Raw genomic sequence first — 21,651 nt, forward strand, 5'->3', positions numbered from 1 at the left:
TCAACAGCTTTCACATCGGCTGGAAATACCGTCAGGGTGTTTACACATCACGCCGTCAGCGTCTGTTAATGGACTCTGCCGTATATTTATCATCGCACGTAAAACACGAATCGGACGGCTTCAGGATTTATTTGCCGCGTTACATGCAAGAGGTTGCATTGCCCAAAACAGCGTTCACGTCACAATGCATCATACTGTGCGCCACGTAACGCATGCAAGCGAAAAACATGAAATTCAGAGAAGAGGATATCGGGAGAAACCCAAGACGACTACAAGCCTTCGTCAGTGGTACACGGTTACACCAGTGCCACGGCAGTGGTCACTGGCGCACGGGACCCGCGCTAATGCGGTGGCTGCTGCGTACCTCGCCATCGCAGCTGTCCTGCACCACGGCCGGCGGGACACACAGCTCGTGCCAGGCGAAGCCCAACAACAGACGGCAGCTCCAACCACCGCGCCACCAACCCGGCAGTGCCACCAGCCCGCTCCATGGTCGGCTGTCGCCTGAGGAGCTCCCACCGTCGCTGTCTCGCAAGGGCGCGACCATCTCCAGCGTCTCCGGCCGCTCTCCTCGCTCAGCAGAGCGCCTCGGACCTGCCCGGACCTCACTTCGGAGGACGAGGGAGGGAGGGCGTCGCGGTGTGACATTTCCTGCCACCGCTGCTCGGGCCATGGCCGGCCGGGGACATCGCGCTTTTCTCTGAATGTCGCCACGGCCCGAACTTGCCCAATAAATAGTGACGCGCCGGCCCTAAATTGCGCCGCCACGCCCCGGCGAGTTCGGCGGCGCGTTCGGCGCCGGTAAATCTTCCTGCGAGAGGCTTTGTATCCACGTTAGCCGACCGATCTCTGGGGACGGCGTCCATCTCTCAAACTTGGACTAGCTTCGCCCGGAACGCCACTGGCCTGACGAAATTAATTAGGGTAGAGGGCACAAAATTAATGAGTTTGCAGTAGTCGCTTAATCGCCCCAATACAGCATTCATCACCACTGGCGGACGGCGCGCGCCGGAACCATTTATGACGGCATTTATCTGAGACGCGCACGAGCGGGGGCTCGCGCCGGCCACAATGAGCGGCGTCACCGCCGACGACGGCTCCGACGACCGGCCGCGGCGGCGCCGTCGGCAAAACAGCACGTGCCGCGGGCGACGGCGTGCAGCTCCGAGTCTATCGGACCATCTAAATTGGCCCGGTCAGGCGGGTGCGGACAACAACAAGCCGCAGCCATTCACGCAATGGCTGTTATGCCGCTCGAAAACAGCGCCTGATTAGGCGGCGAAAACGCGAACGGTGCTGATTGTGATAAACGCGTCGGCGCGGCGGCGGTTGCGGGGCTGCAGGGCGGGGAAAGCGGCGGCCGGGAGCCCCCCTCCCCGTGACGTTTGGACGTGCTGAGACGTGGGAGACTGGAGCCAGTGGTGGGCTTCGACTGCCCGCGGCGGACTGCTCAGCTGGGAACACCAATTTTAACCGCTAAAGAGGTCATGAAAAAGTGCAAAGCACGGGTAGGGGTGCCGCTTCGCGAAATGAGGAGGGATTGAGGGGTGGCTGAGCAGTAAAAAAATACAAACCAGCCCTAAAATAAGCCAGCAGACGGCTTCCTCCACACCTTAGGCCCACTTTGTTCTTCACGCTGGGGACTGGAGCGTAAGTTGGGAGGGGGGGGGGGGAGTCTAGAGCTTCCCCCAACTGAGTAGGAAACTGCACTGGGTTGGTTGACGCGTGGCGTCACATCAGAAACATCATGAGCAGCGGGCGTACGATGATATATGCGCTTATTGAGCAAACCAAGTATTTATAACATACATAAATGTTTTAGCATATGTTACCTCACACCACGTGCGTATATCATGCGTGGGATGCCTGGACTACGTTGATACTACAACACAAACGGTGTACACCATTACCACCGACGCGCCCGTCGCCTGCATTCGGGGAAATACAACTGAATGGCAATTGCAAAACGTGCCATCACATATCTTGCTAGGCACCCGTAACGTGCTCATGTAGAGAACAATTTCATTGGATTTTAGTTTCAATTCATGCATGCGCAGCATTTAGTTTTATGGCATGCTACCTGCCTAATTTCAGCCTGCGCACCGCCCGCAATGCCCATTTCAGAAGCTGCTGCAGCATTGTTCAAGGCTACAGGAACACGATAGGACCCGCTGAACCGGTCTGGTTCAATGATAGCCGCAAAAGTGGTGACTGGAGCGCGGACCGGAGTGCAAGCGAGCGGGGGATTTCAGGCTAGCAGAGGCACGACCCATTTGTCACAGCTGGAGGGCTAGCTCTGCGTTCAGGTGAAGGGTATGACCTGATTCGGCCAGCGTTAAGGGACCTCACAAGTCACGCCGGACGGGTGGGCATGCGTTTGCGAGGAGAAACATGCTGTATCCCATAGGCGCGAACAGGGCACATCTCTCGTAGATGCGAGATCGGCTCTCCTTGAACGTCGTTAATCATGCACCCGATGCACGGTTCGTATGAGCCGCACCGCGCGGTTAAATCACAAAATCCCCGCAGAACCCCGCGAGCGCTGATACGCGCCCGGGTGGCCGGCTAGATGCCCTTCGCTCAGGTGGGGGTTAATTTGACCCCCCTAAGGTCTCGGGAAATAAGAAAGCTTGAAACCCAAAATTTACAGAATGTGTTGGCCTGTACGTGAACTCACTTAGGTCAAAGTTTCAGGTTCCTAAGTCGTGACCTTCGGGTCAAAAAAGGCCAAACAAAGTCAGGTTCCAGGTTGGTCTCCAAAATGCCCCTAGAACCTAGATAATCGTTTGTAAGCAAAATGCCACATACCCATTCAAGGTCAGTGACCTTGTTTGACCTTTTGAAGGTCAAGATGACCAAAATCATGCAACATTGCTTTGAGTTTTGCATTTGACTAAGCGACAAAGATTACGCTAGACAGTATGTTCCTAAAACAAAATGTTAAGCTGGATCATTTCAGGTCAATGACCTATTCTGACCTCTAACAAGTCCATGGAATATAAAGAATGCGGTTGCTGCTATCCCTAAATTCGAAATGAGCGCCAAAAATCATCCCCTACAGCAAGCCCTTGGGTAATAAAACAGGTTGGTTTTAACCTTAGTCTGACCTTCATTCCTGACCTTGAGTCAACTGAATTTGCTCATTCAATTGTTGTGTTGCCTAAGAAAGTACCTCAGACAGATAGGGCCTCGTCTAACACTCCGTTGTTGCATCAGACTGAACGATTCCCTAGAAACTGATTTCGATGAAACCATGGCCTGATTTTGACCTGCAATAGGTCAGTAACCTTATCAGATACATTTACATTTTTGACGCCAAACGATCCTCCATTCAATTGTCTCTAGCTATGAAAAATTCGGCGCGGCTGTGCGGCGCCGTTCGGAAACTATTGTGGAAAAACCTTCGGGGGGTAAATTTTACTCTCACACCCGAGCGCGTGTTAAGCACAAGCCACGGTCGGCAGATGGCGGTGGCGCAGGGAGCGCACGGCGAAGCGCGGCCCAGTGACTGTCGACAATCACCGGTCATCAGTCATCAGTCGGCCCTCCTGCCCGCTGACCCGCACCGGTCAGCCACGAAGCGCGACTCCCGGGAACAAATACGCGGGAACAGGCCGCGGCAGACATTGCCAACTGAGCAGCGGTAGTCCACGACCGACCTACACGGCTGCAAGCGGGCCACCCGCCCCCGTCGTTATCCAATTGTTCCCGGCCGCACGCGTACATTCGTCGGGTCGCTCCGGCGGCACACACTGCAGGCGCCAGCCCTGCAGACCTCAACTAGAGCCGTTCATCACACCTAGACGTGCCAGCACAGACGGGCGACGATAACGCTCAGCATCGGCAAGTAAACGTGTCTGAGTGGGCAAGGCTACCGCTATCCTGGTCTGGCAGCATCAGATGATGTGCTATTGAGTTTTATAGCGCGTCAGCTGCATAGGGTCATGCAGCAGATGATGGGCAGATGATGCGCCGTGCTTCAGAGTCATGGACCACCGGCAGCGTTCCGCAGCCGGATCAGCTGGCGTGCACCAGCGCGGGATCAACTGGCGTGCTCCAAAAGTCCCGTCAACAGATGTGTTCTGCAGCCATGTTCCACGGCCGTGCTGCTCCGGCCGGCTCGGCAGACGAGCCGCTGGTAGCGGCCAGACACCGCGGGGCGATTAATTCGGCCTCCTCGCCAGACAACAGGCACGCCGTGACATCAGAGGGGAGGTATGGGGGAGGGGGAGGGGGCAGGCTGGGGCAGACCTCGGCGGCGGCTGCTTGAGTGGGTACAGTAGTGTTGACTATCTGGCAACTCACATCAGCGGACGTGCAGAGGGTTTGGCACGGGCCACAGCCGGCAGCCGCCGCCAACGGCCGCGGCCATACTGCCGCTTACGGACGCCCGATATTTCGATACTGACGAATCGGTGGCAAGAGCTCCACCCAAGCCGGAACATGCGGGAAAGTACGGGGCCGATGCGGTGTTTCGGAACATTACCCAGTCGCTGATTGCCACCCACGTGCACGTGAGCGCAGCTGAAGACGCACGTGCCTTGCACGTGAGGTACAGGACGGAAGTCACATACGCGCCGTATGCGGCGGGTCGATGAGGGGCGCACAGCCCAGGGCTCCGCACTCTTGACGAGCAGCAGCGGCAGCCACGGGCCTCGTCGGGTTCGAATCTGGCCGTTTGTCTTCCGCCAACCCGCACGGCGTGTGCGCGCCCTTAAAAATGCACGACCCTTGCCAGAGCGCGACGCCAGGCCTGCAGCGCTGGGCCAGTCGGACCTTCGCGGAACTCTCAGCCCGAGTGATGCCCGCGCCGAGACTAATTTGGAAAATAAATCGGCGGTGATTTCTCGGCCGGCTTCGGGGCCAGATAACGGCCGGCCAGCATCGGCAGAGTAAAACCGCTCGCGGCCGCGTCGCTGACCTCCCCTGAAGGGTCAGCTGCTGACCTCTCCTGAACGGTCAGCGGCTGACCTCTCCTGGAAGGTCAGCGGCTGACCTCTCCTGGAGGGCCAGCCGCTGACCTCTCCTGGAGGGCCAGTCGCTGACCTTTCCTGGAGGGCCAGTCGCTGACCTCTCCTGGAGGGTCAGGGGCTGACCTCTCCTGGAGGGTCAGCGGCTGACCTCTCCTGGAGGGTCAGCCGCTGACCTCTCCTAGAGGGTCAGCTGCTGACCTCTCCTGGAGGGCCAGCCGCTGACCTCTCCTGAAGGGTCAGCCGCTGACCTCTCCTGGAGGGTCAGCCGCTGACCTCTTCTGGAGGGTCAGCCGCTGACCTCTCCTGGAGGGTCAGCGGCTGACCTCTCCTGGAGGGCCAGCCGCTGACCTCTCCTAAAGGGTCAGCCGCTACCTCTCCTGAAGGGTCAGCCGTAGACCTCTCCTGGAGGGCCAGTCGCTGACCTCTCCTGGAGGGTCAACCGTTGACCTCTCCCGGAGGGCCAGCGGGCGAGAAGGGCGGCTCGGGGATCGGCAACCCCGCTGACAGCATCCCGACCAATCTTGGCACGATGTGCCGCAGGCGACTACGCCCACCGGCGGCGAACTCAGGCGCGAAATAGAATCTGACCATTCGTCGATGGCGTCGAGAAATGGGATAATAGAGCCGGTCTCATCGGGGAGTACCGCCGTAAAACAGATGGGAAAGGTGGCGGCAAGGGGCTCGACTGTGTGGCAGCCGGCTGTGTGGCGGCTGGCAGAAGCGATAGCGACGCGCCAGGATTGAACGTGCGGCGGGCGGCTGGCGGTGCGGTGTGAGCGGTGATGAGGCCCGCCCTGAAGGTCCGACCCGGGCCCCTCCCTCAGGATCCCGGCCTAAGGTCCTGGCCCTTGACTTCGGTCTCATATTCGAGTCTCGGGCTCCAGGCTTGGGGTCCAGTCTCAAGGTGCAGCTTCTGGATCCAAGAGTCTCCAGTCTCATGGCCCTTCTCCATATTCTGGCCTTAGGGTCTGGTCTAGCCCGATCTTAGGGTCCGGCCTCATGCTCGAGTCTGGCACGGCCTCGGGTCCGCTCTCGGTGTCTCATTTGATCTGACCTTATTGCCCCATATCAGTGACCCGTCCCGCTCAGCCCAACAGCTCCAGTACTGCCTATGCCTCTGCTCCGGCTCGTGGCTCACCTCAGAGGAGCCCGACCCGGCCTCCTCACCAACACTTCGGCCCGCCCGGACAGCGTCTGGCTGCGCTGACAGTGGGTGGGCAGCTGTGAGCTGTACCGCAAACGGATGACGGCCAATGGCCCTCCGTCCGGCGGCAGGAAAAACCCAGCCCACGGCAGACACGACCCGCGTCCGCCGCATCACGACATATCGACGGCCGTCTGGTCACGACGGCGACCACGGCGCGTCATGATCCCGCCGGTCGACCGCCACCCGCGGCGCGTTCGCGGCGCGCCGGCGGCGGCCGCCTCATTTCGCCGCGCTCGTCAGGCGCCGCCCTCGCAGCGGGGCGGGGATTGGTGCGTCGCGGCGCCGGCGACACCACTCCCGGCGCCGGACGTGCACGTCCGCCGCCGCCGCCTCACGCCCTCCGGCTGGCGATGTGCTGCCAAATGATGTCCAGCCGGACCAGGGGCGGCTCCAGATCGACACCTCGGCGGCGGCGCCCCTCCTGCAGCCGCTTCTCCGGCTAAGGCAGCCGCAGAGCTGTGTCATTCTCAGGGAAGTGCACAAGTTCACTTGCCGTCCAAGCGCCGCTACGTCACAGCCTACCCGATCCGTCCATTAGAGCCGGAGAGAGGCAGCGGAAGAGGCATCGCCAGCGACGTCTCGCGCGCGCGCCCGCAAGCACTGTAGTACGTGCCTGACGCGAATCCATAATGTGCGCGTAGATTTGACTTTGCGGGCGCCGCACCTCGGCCTGTCCGCCCACCGGTCCCGGCCGCGCCGCCGCCGCCGAGACGCCTCGGCTCAGCCAGGCGGCCCCTGACGCGCCGCCGCTCAAGCTCGCTCGCTCGAGGCGACCGCGGTGCCGCCGAAGCGGGCGCCTGCAAGACAGCGCGACGTCGAATGGATGCCATTACCTTCGATCTACGGGCATTCAAACTTGAGGATCAGATAATGCGAGGCGCACGTGCCCAGATCGGAGTCGTTCCTCCGACAGTGCGGCTGAATGTATTTAACCGCCGGCAGATAAGCAAGTCATTGTCTGCCGCCCGACGGACAGTTTCACTCACTGCCGGTGCTGCACCGGCGGCGCGGAACGGCGGCGACCCCCGCAGCACGAGGAAGATGCGTTTCACTGGCCGTTCGGCAGGTCAGTTCGGCTGTTCGACCGACCGCACCCACTCAGCTCGGTATTTCCGCCCGGCCAGATCCGGCCATTATATACATTTTCCGCCTCCGGTGCCTTCCAATAATCTTCTGATCCATTCTGATTTACGGCCGTATGAAACTCATTCCGGAATCAGTTGGCCGGTATAAATCACGGGCGCTGCGGGAGGCCCTCCGCCGCCTCGGCTCCCACGAGGGAGGAAGACATTCGGAGGTATCGCGCGGCGGGCGTGCCCCTCCCATCTGCATAGCGGCGGCCCTGGGCGCCGCCTTCGCCGCGCGCGGCGCCGATCCGTTTGTTTTACGATGGCTGTCGCAGCTAAGTCAGCGCCGCGTCCCTGCGCCCGAGCCGCCTGAGACGAGAGAGCGCTCCGAGCGCACGAGGAGCCGCTCCGACGTGGTTCCGACAGCGCGAGACGTGGCCGTCGTGGCTCCCGGCTTCATGGGAGCCTCCCGCGGCTCCCGACGGCAGGGGAGCCTCCCGCGGCTCCCGGCTTTAGGGGAGCCTCCCGCGGTCTCCGGCCGAAGGAAGCCTCCTTGCGACTCTCCGCCACTGAGAAACCTCCCGCGGTTCCCGGCTGACGGGAGCCTCCCGCGGCTCCCGGCGATAGGGGAGCCTCCAGCGGTCTCCGGCCGAAGAAAGCCTCCTTGCGACTCCCCGCCACTGAGAAGCCTCCCGCGGTTCCCGGCTGACGGGAGCCTCCCGCGGTCCTCGGCCGACTCCGGACGAAGCATCGTCAGCGGCGGGCTCGATCCGTCTCCCTTCCGGCCGCCACTCGGCACTCGGCCGGCGCCGACATCCGATGCCCGCGGGGCGTGTTTGCGGTCATTCAGCCGGCGACGGTCAGACCGCCGGGACGCCGCCGGCCGTCCTGCCCATTAGATGACTCTCGGACCTCGGCCGGCCGCTAAAAGCATCCGTATCATGTGTTGGACGCCGCGTTTTATCCATTAACCCGGCCCGTTGTCGCCAATATTGACTACTGGCCGCATAATGGGGACGGGATGGCCGGCTGCCGGCGGAGAGGCACTCTCGACACAGCGGCCGAGTGGCAGATCATGCCGGCTGACACGGCCGCGACGCGTGTGATGTCACACGTGGCACCGGACTGATACACCGGGCCATCAAATGGCGGACAGGCCGGCACTCAGTCCAGAGTCTTGTCTGAACAGGAAAGTTGTATCGTTCCGTACGAATGGAGGCTGCAGCCCCATGAATTTGGAACTACAGTTACTAACGACTTCTGCTCGCGGATTTTCCATTACTAGGAATGTTTGTACCAACATGCAAGCTTGCAGGCATCCCAGAGCTGTGTCAGATAAACGATTCGCATCGTTCTCCATCGCCACCCAGAAAACGCATCAGCACATTCCGATCGTCTAGCGCTTGTCAGTTCGCCAAGGATAATAACGCATTTCTAGACCACGGCGGTGTGCTGACGGGCGGAGTTTCAGGCAGATCACGTCCACCGATGAGGAATTTCACGCCGCCTCTGCGCATGCGCGTCAGGACGATCCACCCGGTCGCACAATTGCGAAGCCAGCGCCCGGCGCGCCACCGGCTTCAGATTGGAATGGCGACTGTGGTTCGTTCGCAGCCGCTGACAAGCCCGAGGATTCCACGTGCGATTGGCTATACGGTCAGCCCTAAGATCGGCGAACCGGGGCGAACAAGGGAACTGATACAGTTGATCGGCCGTCTCGCATCTGTCAGCCCACCAGAGCGCACCCACTCGGTTCAATACTCCGGTGGGGTCGGTGCGAGCGCGACTCATGCCAGTCTACCGAGCCGCTGCCGCCTTGTGTCCTGGCCTGTGACCCATGACACGTGACTCAACCCCATCCGCCCCCTCTCGCGGAGGTCACCGGACGGCAGGAGCCGACAATAGTGGCGCAGCCGCCATTGGCGGTGAAGGCGTCACCTGCGAGCTCGGTCGCCTCCGATCAATGCAACCGCCGCCACGAGCTTACCAACCGCTGATGGTGTACTGGGATCTCTCTACATTCATTCCAAGCGGTACCACGGCAGCGCACCGCCCCAACCCCCCGCTGTCCAGCCAGCTGCAGCCCCGGCCGGCCGCGCAAGACCAGCTGTCCAGCCAGCTGCAGCACCGGCTGGCCCAGCGAAACCCACCGTCCAGCAGCTGCAGCCCTGACAGGCCCAACGAGACCCGCCGTCCAGCAGCTGCAGCCCTGACCGGCCCAGCGGCCCGGCCCGCTGTTCAGCCAGCTGCAACTCGGCTGATGTACTCACATTGAGCCGACGTAGAGCGTGTCGCGCCGCTCATCCAGGTGGAAGGTGCGGTAGTACAGCTTCCCGCAGGTCAGCTCCTTCACGTGCTCTGGAAGCAGAGAGGATTCGGTCAGACCACGGGACGCCACAACAGGTGCGCAGACCGCTGTCAATCGGAACAGAACGAGTAAGACACACGGGCCGTCGCCGACCGCAGCGGAATGGTCGCTGTTATCCTCCAGTCAGTCAAAGAACGCACAACTTGGGTTAACATTTTCGACTTGAAGAGAACCCGAATCGAGAGCAAAACAACATTGACAAAGCGGCAGAAAGTGAAAAGGCTAATTAACAACCAGAAGACCTGAAAGTGACCCTCATAGAAAGTGAGCAGTGATGAATGGGGAGAACAAGGAGAACAAGATGAGGGAACAAGGAACAAACATGAAGAGGGTTGTGCGTATAGGAGAGCCAGCGCGGAAAGAAGCTGGGAGGGAGAGAAAGTGAGGCGCGCAATGGAGATAACGGGAAGGGGAGGGGAGAGTGAGATGAAGACAATGCAGAAGGAAAGACAGAAAGGAATAAATGCATTGCGAACCTCCCCCCCCCGCATTACATGCTTTGGATCGTCCCAGACTGAGGATCTCAAAGCGTTCAGAGCTGATGGCGGTGTAATTTTTTGCTCACGTTTGTCCGTCACAACCGTTAACGGTCCACTGTTAGTAGGCGGAGGCGCTCAGGATTTACGACTTTCTAAGGACGTGTAATACCACACCATGTCAGTTTACATGGCTACATGATAGGCAAACAAAGGCGGAATCGGTTTATTACAATCCCAGTGCATTTTCTTAATAAACCTCAAGAGGATGATGCTTTGGAGACCACCCAATCGAGGCGCTCATCGCCAACATCATCAAAAGGCAGGCTATTCATCAGGGAGTTGCGTTTTGGGCCATGGGTAATGGCCATCACTATCCATCAATGTCCCATCGTCTCGTATCAATATGACAGATCGCGTCGAATTTGGGACCTTTCCGAAGTAGGCGTCACTTACAGACACACCATGGCGGTAATATTAGCATACAAAAAAAAAACACAAAAAAACTAGAAGTCTGCATGCCTCTCACCACGCCAGCGACCGCCCCAGCCATCACCGCACGCTCCGAGGCGTCCAGCCCCACAAATAAACACACAAACAACGGAAATTAGCCCGAACCGGAAGAAATGGTCGGCTGTTTGTTTCCTGACGCGATTAAGAGGCAGCCGCGGCCGAGACGATGCCTCGGGAGGGCGCATAACTCAGCCGGGCGGCGCGGCGCCACAACAGGCTAGCCGCTATCGATTCCCATCCGTCCCGTTAAGTGTCCGGCCGGCCGGCGCCGCGCCGCCAGGTGTGCGTCGAGCGCCAGCGCACCGCGGCCCTGCATGGCAGGCGATCTCGCGGCGCACTGCGGCCGTCCTCGCGCACCGCGGCCGTCCCGGCGCACTGCGGCCGTCCCAGTGTACTGTGGCCGTCCCGGCGCACTGCGGCCGTCTCAGCGCACCGCGGCCGTCCTCGCGCACCGCGGCCGTCCCGGCGCACTGCGGCCGTCCTCGCGCACCGCGGCCGTCCCGGCGCACTGTCGCCGTCCTAGCGCACCGCCGCCGTCCCGGCGCACCGCGGCCATCCCGGTGCACTGCCGCCGTCCCGGCGCACTGCGGCCGTCTCAGCGCACCGCCGCCGTCTCAGCGCACCGCCGCCGTCTCAGCGCACCGCTGCCGCCCCGGCGCACCGCGGCCGTCCCTGCGCACCGCGAGATCGCCTGCCATGCAGGGTCGGTGGGGACAGCGTGCAGATGGCGCGTGCCTCCCACCGCCTCTGATGGCCGGCGGCGACTCGGTCCGAACGGGCACGGCCGCCGGCACGCACCCGCCCCCGATGGGTCGACCCCGCACTGGCCGCTCACACAGAACGCAGACCGGCGCGAGCAGCAGAGCACTCGAGCGACCCTAAACGCGGCCGCTTATGTGACCCTGCAGAGCGTACGCTTCCAGAGGGCAGAGGGTAATCACGACTCGACGGCGCTATTGTGTCCTAGCTGCGAGCTTTGATACCCGGGCCGTAGGCGCCCTCAAGTGTCTCAAGTGCCCAGCTCCCACCGGCACCAAGAATGGACTCCGCGGAATCGCCTAGGGACTGCACATCGACGGCCGCTCGGAAATTGCACTTGGAGGGGTCTGGCCTAGCAGCGACCACTATGATGGTGCTCAGCGCCCTCTGAAAAGTGTTCAGACGCCGCAGGTATACCTTCACGGGCTCTGCTAAAGGAACTGTGCCATGGCAACACCACCAGCCGCAGCAACCCGTTGTCATTCTTTGTATCGATTTTCAGCGCACAGTCACTCCACGTACCCAAAATTAGCTCCCGGGAGCAATGAGCAGGCCATTTTTGCCTAACGACTCCCCCTGCTGGCATGCTGGACATGCGCCGGTCTATAAATGACTCCATTTGTGGCGGCGCCGTCGCCCCAGTGGCGTCACCTGGCGCCACCGCGCTGACGCCGCTGTCACTAGCTCAGCCCACTGATGACACCCCACGAGCTCACTCAGTGCCCACCGCCAGACCGTCAGTCAACGGGTGCCTCCACCGGCAGCGTTAAGCGACTCCATCGACCGCGTCAGGCGACTCCATCAGCGGTGTCAAGCGACTCCGTCGACCGCGTCAGGCGACTCCATCGGCGGTGTCAAGCGACTCCGTTGGCAGCGTCGGGAGACTCCATCGACGGCATGGCAGCGTTAGGACACTCCATCGGCAGCGTCAAGCGACCCCATCGGCTGTTCCAGGCTACTCCGTCGACGTCAGGCGATCCATCGGCGGCGTCAGGCGACTCCATCGGCAGCGTATGGAGACTCCATCGGCGGCGGCGGGCGACTCCATCGCTGTCGACGAGTCCACCAGCGGCGGACGGAGCCGCCGTGAACGATCGCTCACACCGCGTGCCGCCGCCCGCAGTGGCGACGGCAGTCGGCGGCAGCATCGGTCGCTGCGGAAATCACGGCGCGCCGGCCGGGCCGCCGGATTTGTCGGCCCATCGAACGTTATAAATCCGCGGCGGCCTGCAGTGACGGGCCATCGGTCTGGCCGGGGCGCCGTCCAATCACGGGCGGTCGCCACACGCGCCGGCCCCGGCTCCGGGCGCCGCCGAAGTGTCCGGGTCCGGATCCGGTCACGCGGCACGGACACCGCCGGGCGGCACCGGACCCGGCGTCACGGCCGCGCCGGACGGCGCTTCAGGCGATCGTCGTGAGAAGGAAGGCGACGCACGCGGGGAGGCCCGAGCTGCGACCAGAACATCGCGGGCCGGGTCATCAGCGCGCGGGGACAGCTTCACGGGAGACAAGCGGCCGTGGCACGGGACGGCTCTGGGATGTCGGCACCCCGACAGTGATGTCTCATCATTTGACGGACCGCTGTCGACAGGACACTCGGAACTTCATGGGGCCGTTCAAAGTTAACGATCTGAGCAGCCCGGGGCGAGTTTGTTGCGCGATGAGGTTTCAACGCATCAACTCAGCAGCGTCGCGAGAGGTCTGCTTCCGTCAGTTCTCGGAACATGACCTGATACTCTTTTAAAACCCATAGCTCTGGAAACCGGCTACAGCCAGCTTACACGCTGATCAAGCGGCCAACTTTGTATTTGAAACTGGAGCCCAACTCCATGGGTCGCCGTAATTGAAGTTCATTTGACCGGTTGTAAAGTTGATATCGGTCGCCAACGTCGGATATTGAAGTTAAGCAATTGGAACAAAAGGCCAGTCGCGGTGGTTACAGTGGCCATGGCGTATTATAATGTACCAGTTGGATAAAATATAAATGCGATATGTCAAACATCATATCCGACGATCCCTTTCCACGTCCAATTCACGGGCTTTGTGCAAATGCTTCTTCCATGGAACAAGCCAGCATTTTCATCAGGGATATCACTCCAGAGTTAACCGCCACAAACCGGCCACGGCACTGCATTCCAATGAGAACGGACATCGGCAAGCACAAGTTCCTCCACCTGGTCTATATTCCTCAGTCCTAAACCCACGACACATACCGCGCACGAGTCATCCATCCAAGCCTCCCCAGCGAGCTTACTTGAGCTACCCCTTGAGCAGTCCGATCGCCAGATTACCACGGTCAGGACTCGGAGAGGACAACGATCAGCTCGAATCCCCATCACAGCCCCAAGTAAACGGAGCAGACAAGCGATATGCGGCCAGCTCGGATCAGTTTGTACAGTCAGGGCGGCCGTTAAAGTATAGCGGAACTAATCACTCGGCTATCAAAATGTCAGGCGATGGGACAATTTGGACCGACGCCCAGGCGCGCAGCAGGAGACTGCCAGCGTTCGGCGGGCCGGAGCGCTGCGATGGGCTTACGCGTAAACACCCTGACATCCAAAAGTTATTGAGGCATCGGAGCAGCACAGCAGCATCATTCCTATTCGCGCGACTTAACACCGACGTGGTAGACTTTATGCGTGCGGATGGCGGCAGCTGCACACCTCCCCGAGCTGGGCCGTCACTTTAAGATCTGGTCCGACGGTCAAGTCAGCCCGCCCTCAGCCGCCACAGGCCAAACAGAAACGCCTCCAAATCACAACACAGCGGAAGCGTACGGCGCAGTCTGGCACGTCGCCGCCGCCGAACGGGCTTCAATCATCGGCCGTTTTACGGAGCGCGGCGATGCGGCTGGCGCCCGCTGCCGCTCGGCCGCCCTTTAGCGCCGCCGTTTTCATTGTCCGTCGCGCCCGTCTCGGACGGTGTTGGACGGCCGCTTGGCACGGGGCCGACGGCCGCGTGCCAGCCGCGCCCGGGCCGGTTCCCGGCCTAGCGGACGCCGCGTCAACCGGCGGCATCTGCCCGATGGACGTGGAAGACGGCCGCCGGCGCCCCGCAGACGTGGCCACGCTGGCGCAGATGGAGCGCCGCTCGTCGGGCGCCCGGCGTGACCCGATATATGCGTCCAGACGGTGACTTATAACAGGCTGCTGGCAAGCGAATCGCAGCTTGGCACTCCAGTCAAACGGAGACGACTGAATTGAATCGATTTATTTTCGGAGCTGTCTGGCGGCATTTTTCTGAGGCGAGGCTCCGGCTTGCTCGGCTCATGGCAACGTCTCTGGCGGGTGCAGTAAAATCCGGGTGACGCTTCCCGGACAAAGGCGACCCGAAGTTCCGCCCGGCCGTCCAACCTGGCCATAAAGCGACGCAGCCCGGCGGACCGCGCCAAGCCGCATCCGGCCGCCCCCACCCCGTAAGCAGCGCGACCCCACCTCCGCAGCGGCACCCGCCCCACCCCCGCCGACAGGCCGGGCCGCCATCACCGGCTCGTGGGCGCGCCAGCGCGAGTGGCCAAGAGTGACCGACGGGATGGCGCGCGACGCGGCGCCGCCCACGCGCCCGAACAAGCCGCTTAAATGCATTGCGTTACGAGCGCCGGACAATTGTAACGAGCGTCCGCGCGTCCCGGGGTCGTTCGGACGGCGCGGCTAAATCAGAGTGCGCGCCGCCGGCGGGGCTCGTTAGAGCGGCGGCCGCCGACGTGCCCGGTCCGGCCCGCCGGGCACAGGTGGTCGTCGGGAACGGCTCTCATTACAGCGCGACGCGGCGAGCCGGCGTCATTAGGCGAGTGGGTCCTCCACTGCGCGCGCTCAAGTGCCGGCCCTAAATAACGAACGGTGCTTTGGAAAAGAAAAATACGTCGCCAGGGGTTGCGGATGCCGGCTGTGTTCGGTACGCGGTGAGTGCGCTTCCGTGCGCGGTGAATAGCAGGAGGGTAAGATTCTTACCAAGTCACCTCAAGACGGGTGTTTTGGTGCGACGCGCGAGCCTTCCTCGCGGAGGGTTTAAGGTTTTGTTAAAAGGCATGCCGAGAGAGACAATGCACTGCAGTAAGCAGCCGTGAAAGGCCTAAATTCATTCCTGGTCCTGGATTCGAGTGTCCTGGATTTGTCGCTGTGAGCGTGGGTGACACGGTGCCTGCGTAACGGGATCATAACGAACGCACAAGAACGCATGATTATAACACAGAAGCGGGAAAACCATTCATTTTCATACGTTGTGTAACAATGACCGTTCTACAATGCCCGTGGACTTATTCTGTAATCGATGAAGTCCTCCTAATGAGCTTTTATACCAACTTCAAAAACATTCCGTTCAAACGACGACCGTCAATCACACTTATTTTGAAACCACCTCGCTTGTACCTCCCTCATGCCGGTTATTAGCTGTCATGCAGCGCGCATTTTTAGCACTATGATGACATAAGCACATAACCACAACGGACACTGAAATCCCAGCATCTATACCCGCAGCACGTGTGAAGACACAGCTGAGAAAACGCCTTGACGAGGGCCGGCTACGGGAATGTCCCATCGCTGCCAGTTGGCAGCCACGGCTGCAGAGTGACGGCGGAGGTCGCCGCTGATCGTAAGACGAAACGACACATCGCCCTTTACGCAAGCACTTAGCGCGGCGGCGGACAAGAGGCGCCTTGCCAAACCTCTCGCCACCAATACCGCCGGCGCCGTCTTTCGAGCGGCCAGTGCCGAGGCGGACCACAATGGGACGTGACGCGACGCGAGTCGGGGGACGGCGGCACAGGCGTCGCTGACAGCCGGCGAACAAGCCCGCTTATGAAAGCTGACGAGACGGCGGCCCGGCCGCGCCGAGCGCCACATTAACATGCCGCCCGACCGAAGGCTGTCAAGCCGTTCCGAGCCCGGCCGCCGCCCCGGGTGTTGCGGGGTCAAGGCTGGGGTCAAGCGCCGAGGCGTCGCGACTCGACCCGCCGACGCGGTCGCCCTGCCGCGGGAGCAAAGACGGCGCCCGCCGCGGCATGACAGTTTGCTTCGCAGGCCGCCCCCCGCGGACAGACGCCTATGCCGTTGACGGCTGTCCCGCAGCGGCGATGAGCCTCTCTCCCTCCTCTCGTGCTCTGTCCTCCTTCAGCGCCAGGCCACGTCGTCACGCGGGACACGGGCGTGCCGCTGGCGGCTGACACGGCGGCGGTGACACGGCCGAGAGAACCGCCGACGCCCGTCCTCTCCGCCCCGCGGCGCCGCCGACGGCCGAGAGGAGAGGCCCGGCAGCGGCGGCTGTCCGCCCTCGGCCCGCCACCGCCCGGCAGCCGGGCGGAGTCAGCGTCGGCCGGCCGTCGACGCGATCAACACGGGAGCGATGGAGACGAGTTCGTTCGGCACGGCCGCTGGCGCCAGCCGTTTACAAACAGTGCTCGCCGGCACGTCGGGTCGGCCCGGATGCCAGACGCGGTCAGCACCGAGCTGGCACGTGCCGCTGTCCAGGTGAGCCAATCACGGACGGTGTCACAGCACAACCGGTCACGAACAACACGGCCGATTGGCCAGTTCGCGGACAAGCGCTGCGCGCTGTTGCCAGGTCTCATCGGATGCGGCTTGTCGGGTTGCAGCATTCTCTGCAGTTGTATCGCATCCATCAGTGAAGCCGTCCCCGTGGAGCTTTCATATCCGCCGTCTGCCGACCAGGCTAGGCAACAGGCCAGGTCAGGCCCGGGTTTAGTGGGCACCAGCCGTCGGTCCGGCGGGCTCGAACGCGGCACGCACCCGACAGCCCTTCGCAGGACTGGTCGCGTCGCAGTATTATTTCTAAGCTCGTCGTTGTCCAACAGCGAGGTTCTCGCCTCGCACGCCTGACAGAACGGTCGGATCAGTACGGGCCTGCCACCAGTGGCATTCTCTTTAGCACCATGTGACGACGTAGCTGGGAAGCGACACCCGCGAGATCGAGGCCCGCACGCCAGCAGGCCTGGCAGCCGTCCACCAAGGCAAGCAGCTGCCCAGCTGCTGTGACACCGCCTCACGGTGCGCGCACAGCTGCAGCTGCCAGCTGCCAGCTGCGGCCGCGGCGCGCCCGACCCGCCTCAGCAGCCGCCGCCGTTTATCTATGTTTACCCCATGAGTGCTCCGTTGCAGGAAGTGCTCACGTAAACGGCGCGGCGGCGCGAGGCATAAAAGCAGGGCGGGCGTCCGCGCCGGCCGTCGCGGGCTCGCTGATTAAACCGAGCGGCGGCCGCCGGGCCGGCCGTAATAACCGACACACAGTGATTAAGACGGTCATTCAATACTGAAACGGGAAATTAGTGCGCCATTGACTATTCTGACGGGCATGAGCTGACGGCGAGGAGCCGTTTAGACGGTCGTCGAAGCGTATTTCAGCCGGCCGGGAAGGGATTCGCGAAACGCCGCCCGCTGGGAGGCATTTAAACGGAGTCAGTCAGCGGCCCCTTTCGTACGATATTGACGGCCCAGGTCACTTCCATGTTTATTAACCGGACGGGAAATGAACATGGAATGTTCTATCAGCTGATTCAATGTGAGAAGTGGCGTGCGCTCCAGCCGGACTGAACTGCCATGAAAAGTAATGATTGCCACTTGATAATTTCGTAACCCTTGGGGTGCGCGTAATCATAGTTACACGACGTTAAGCGCGCTCGCTTCAGTCTGTCTATCAGAAAAGGCTCGTGAAATGCAGACAATGGTCTTTTTGATACACTTCGGAGAATTGCCGACCACTGGAACACATAAAATTCATCCTTCAGCCCAAAACAACAAAGAGCGGCATGCCTTTCACTCGTGCAGAAAAGACCAACGTTTTACGATGGAAAACGTTGACCATGCATAGTCGCGCGGTTCTCAAATTCTACCGAGTGTTAAGATACTGCGAGGCACTAGCTCTTCCTTTAGCTGTTCCGATCACAGCAGCCAAATCTATTTTCATGGCGCGCGGCCTCAGTCAACATGACACATGAACACGCCGACACCCAAAGCCTGACAAAGATCGATCTTCTCGCCCATGTACCGTCGCCTAACCACATCCGAAACACCGGCCGTCGACACGTCCGACATGACCTCCGCCGGGGATCAGCCGCCTGTCCCCGTCACGGCCCTCCCCGTCGGCCCTCCAGCTGCAGTGGCACACTGGGCGGCGGTCGCGCCGCGTGACCACGAGTCAGTCAGCAGGCGGCGGCCGAAACAAAGCGGCCCCCTCCGCACCGAGCCCGCCACCATGGCGCATTAGCCGGCCGACCTGACGGCGTATTTGGACCTCCCGACACGGCAAGCTTCCAAAAATGGTGCCAGACCGGTCCAGGCGACGTGCCGGCGGCGCCGCGGCCCGGGAGCCGATGAGCGAGTGCTGTCGCCGTACGGGGCGGCATGCAAGGTCGGCCGGTACCAGGGATGGGTGTGATGTCCGGCGCCAATGTTTTCCGACGAGCTGTCTCACTTTATTATCACTTGCGTAGATGGGTACTGTGTCCAAACTCGTGACTTACGTAAACTGGAAAAATGCACAAGTCTGCTGCTTGCATATGTAGTTGCTGAGCCCAGGTTTGCTACTTGCATACTACGCCCAGCCCTGCTTCTTGCAGAGGCACTGACGAAACTTGCTACTTTCACGACGCCCCTCCCGTTTTGCAGAAACGCTGCCATCCGAGAAGACAGTGGCACTTGTTTGTGCAGTAAGTTTGGCGTTTGGTACAACTTCCGTGGACAGATCAGTTTCCTTTCGAAATTTTTTGACGCGTTCTGCGCCGCCTGCTGGACACTTGCAAGAGTCGCGTAGTCTGTGAGCCGCCCGCGAACCGACCCTGCCGTTCCACCGCGGAGGGCCGACGGGAGGGAGCGACCCGTCGACAGGTGGCTGCAGGCGCGCTGCCGCCGCCGCCGCCGCCCGACCGGAGAGAGCGGCTCCCGGCGGCGGGTCAAGCCCCACACACCGCCCACCCGCCGCGGCTCTGTCACGCCGCCGTCCGGACTGTCGCGTCACGCCCGCCGGTCGCGCCGAGCCGTCTGGCCCGTCGCCCCCCCCCCCCCCCTCCCTCCCCGCCGGTCACGAGCGCACGAGTGCGGCCCGACCGGTCGGCCCACTCCGGCCGGCCACGGGGCCGGCGGACCGGACGCCGCGCTCCAGTGCGCCGCCGGTGGACAGGCGACAGGCCACCGTAGGCCGCACAGGCCGGAGAGCAGCAGCGCCGGCGGCGAGTGGTGACGCTCGGCGGTCACGTCGCGTGGGCGCGGTGCTCGGAACGGGCTGGGTGCGGGGACGACGGACAGGCGCCGGAAATGCCTGCAGACTTGACGCCGCCACACACGCCGGCGATAAGTGGGCAGCGAGGATGTTCTCATGACGTTGGAACTCTTGTTAATCGGGCCATGTCGAACATGAGACTGGGCCGAAGAGCGCTGCGCAGATCCTGGCTCTTGATGCCTTGTGTTGAGCGTGTCCGTGTGTAAATGCATGCGTCCATGGACGTCAAGGGAGTCAATTCTTGTCAGTGGACGAATATGCGCGCGCCCTGTCCGGCACCCGTGACATGGCCGCAGTGACTACCATACGTGAGGCTCCATGAACCCCATGTGGGGGGGGGAGGGGCAGGGCAAGATTTGCCCCCATAAAATCGAAGTTTTTATAGTTTTACATTTTGCTCTGATCATTGGATGACTTCAGTCACATTCAGATAGGACGATGCAATCATTGGAAGGAAGAAAAAGGTCCCTCCAAGAAGACACAAGCCTTCACTCGTATTGGCTACCTTCACTGGTCCAGCAGAGACCAGACCAGACCAGACCAGACCATATCAGGCCAACCAGAGCTCCCTGGAGAGCCTCCCGCGCATCTTTCGGTTGGCGGAAGCCGGCGGTGTAAGCAAAAACATCCGGCAACAGTCGACCCTCCAAAGGCAGGCGGGAAGAAGGAGGGAACAGTCGACCCCCCCTCCCCGAGCTCTGCTGTGACGTCACGGACGCGGCCGGCCGTGTAAGCGCACGTCGAGGCTGTCGCAGCGCTGAAAAGACGCTGGAGAGAGGTCGAGAAACCATCAGCCAGCTGAGTGAGATTATGAGCAAAGCCGGCTGGCACGCCGAGCCCTTTGGATGGGCCTAAAAGCCGCAAGACATGGTGTCTGGGTCCGATGAGAAGCATGGTCGCATGGCTAGACGCGGTGAACCGGTCAGTCCTTTGTTTGGATCTGGCGTGCGACGTGTCTCATTAATTGGAACCAGCGAGCCAGTTAGCGTTATGATTGATTGACTGTCAAACTATCCGTGCCCTGGTTAAACCTCATCACTCCATGCATGGCCCAGAATGCCGGCCGGGACCCACTCCATGCACGGTCCAGAAGGCCGGTCAGGTCCCACTCCATGCATGGTCCAGAAGGCCGGTCGGGTCCCACTCCATGCACGGCCCAGAAGGCCGGTGAGGTCCCACTCCATGCATGGCCCAGAAGGCCGGTAGGGTCCCACTCCATGCACGGTCCAGAAGGCTGGTGAGGTCCCACTCCATGCACGGTCCAGAAAGCCGGTCGGGTACGTCTATCAGTCTGTTCTATGATTGTTGCCGGAGGGGCCGCAGGTCGGCCGGACCGGCCCGGTCGTGACGGCTCTGGTGCCCCTCAGTCACGCCTCCACACCCATGGCAGGCCCGCCGGCCACATAATCGGCCACAGCGGCGTGCCTTATTGGACAACTTGTGCAGATGAAGACGCGGAAGGGGCCGGGCGTGCAAGAGATGCCGCCCCGACCGTGCGGCAATGGGCAAGAAGACAATACGCCAGACAGCCCTCAGCGCCCCTCCCCTTCCATCCCAGACAGCGGCAGCGAGACGGCAGCGTCGGCGGCCTGACATCTCAGACGGCGAGGGTCGGACATCGCGCCCGTCGGCGGCGCCGAGCAGCGACGCCCGGTCACCGCTCGTGACAGCCGGCCGTCCTACGGCGAGCCGCCGCTGTCACGAGTCGGACGCGCGGCCGCCGCCAGACCGACAAACCGCTGCCGATCAAGCCAGCCAGCGCTGATCCTAATTGACGGCTGTCCGCGAGCTAATTCAGAAACAAGTGATCATCCGTCGGGCGGCGGGATAACGCCCGCATCCATTACCATAGGAAATTAGGCTGAAGCGCGCGCTAAGCGGCCGGGCCAGCGCCGGGCCGCGGGGCGTGCCGCCGGGCGGGGAGGGGGAGGGGGTCCGGCGCTCATTACTCAGCCGACAAGGGGGCGCTGAAGGCCGGCAATTACCGCGCGGCGCGGCGCGGCGCGGCGAGGGCGGCGCGTCCGGGTGCGCCGCCAACGTCTCCATCGCGTCGCAGCCG

General features: G+C 61.7%; 1 protein-coding gene across 2 annotated transcripts in view; it reads right to left on the minus strand.

The window, feature by feature from the left end:
* Positions 1–21,651, minus strand: part of LOC119102330 (semaphorin-2A) — a 97,522-nt gene that overhangs the window by 37,185 nt on the left and 38,686 nt on the right. For both annotated transcript variants that reach the window (XM_037225699.1, XM_037225697.1), the window contains exon 3: positions 9,518–9,605. In XM_037225699.1, coding sequence (XP_037081594.1) covers positions 9,518–9,605 — 88 coding nt within the window. The remainder of the gene's footprint in view (positions 1–9,517; positions 9,606–21,651) is intronic.

Source organism: Pollicipes pollicipes, unplaced genomic scaffold (genome assembly GCF_011947565.3).
Source record: "Pollicipes pollicipes isolate AB1234 unplaced genomic scaffold, Ppol_2.1 Scaffold_5724;HRSCAF=6776_pilon_pilon_pilon, whole genome shotgun sequence".
Classification (NCBI taxonomy): Eukaryota; Metazoa; Arthropoda; class Thecostraca; order Pollicipedomorpha; family Pollicipedidae; genus Pollicipes; species Pollicipes pollicipes.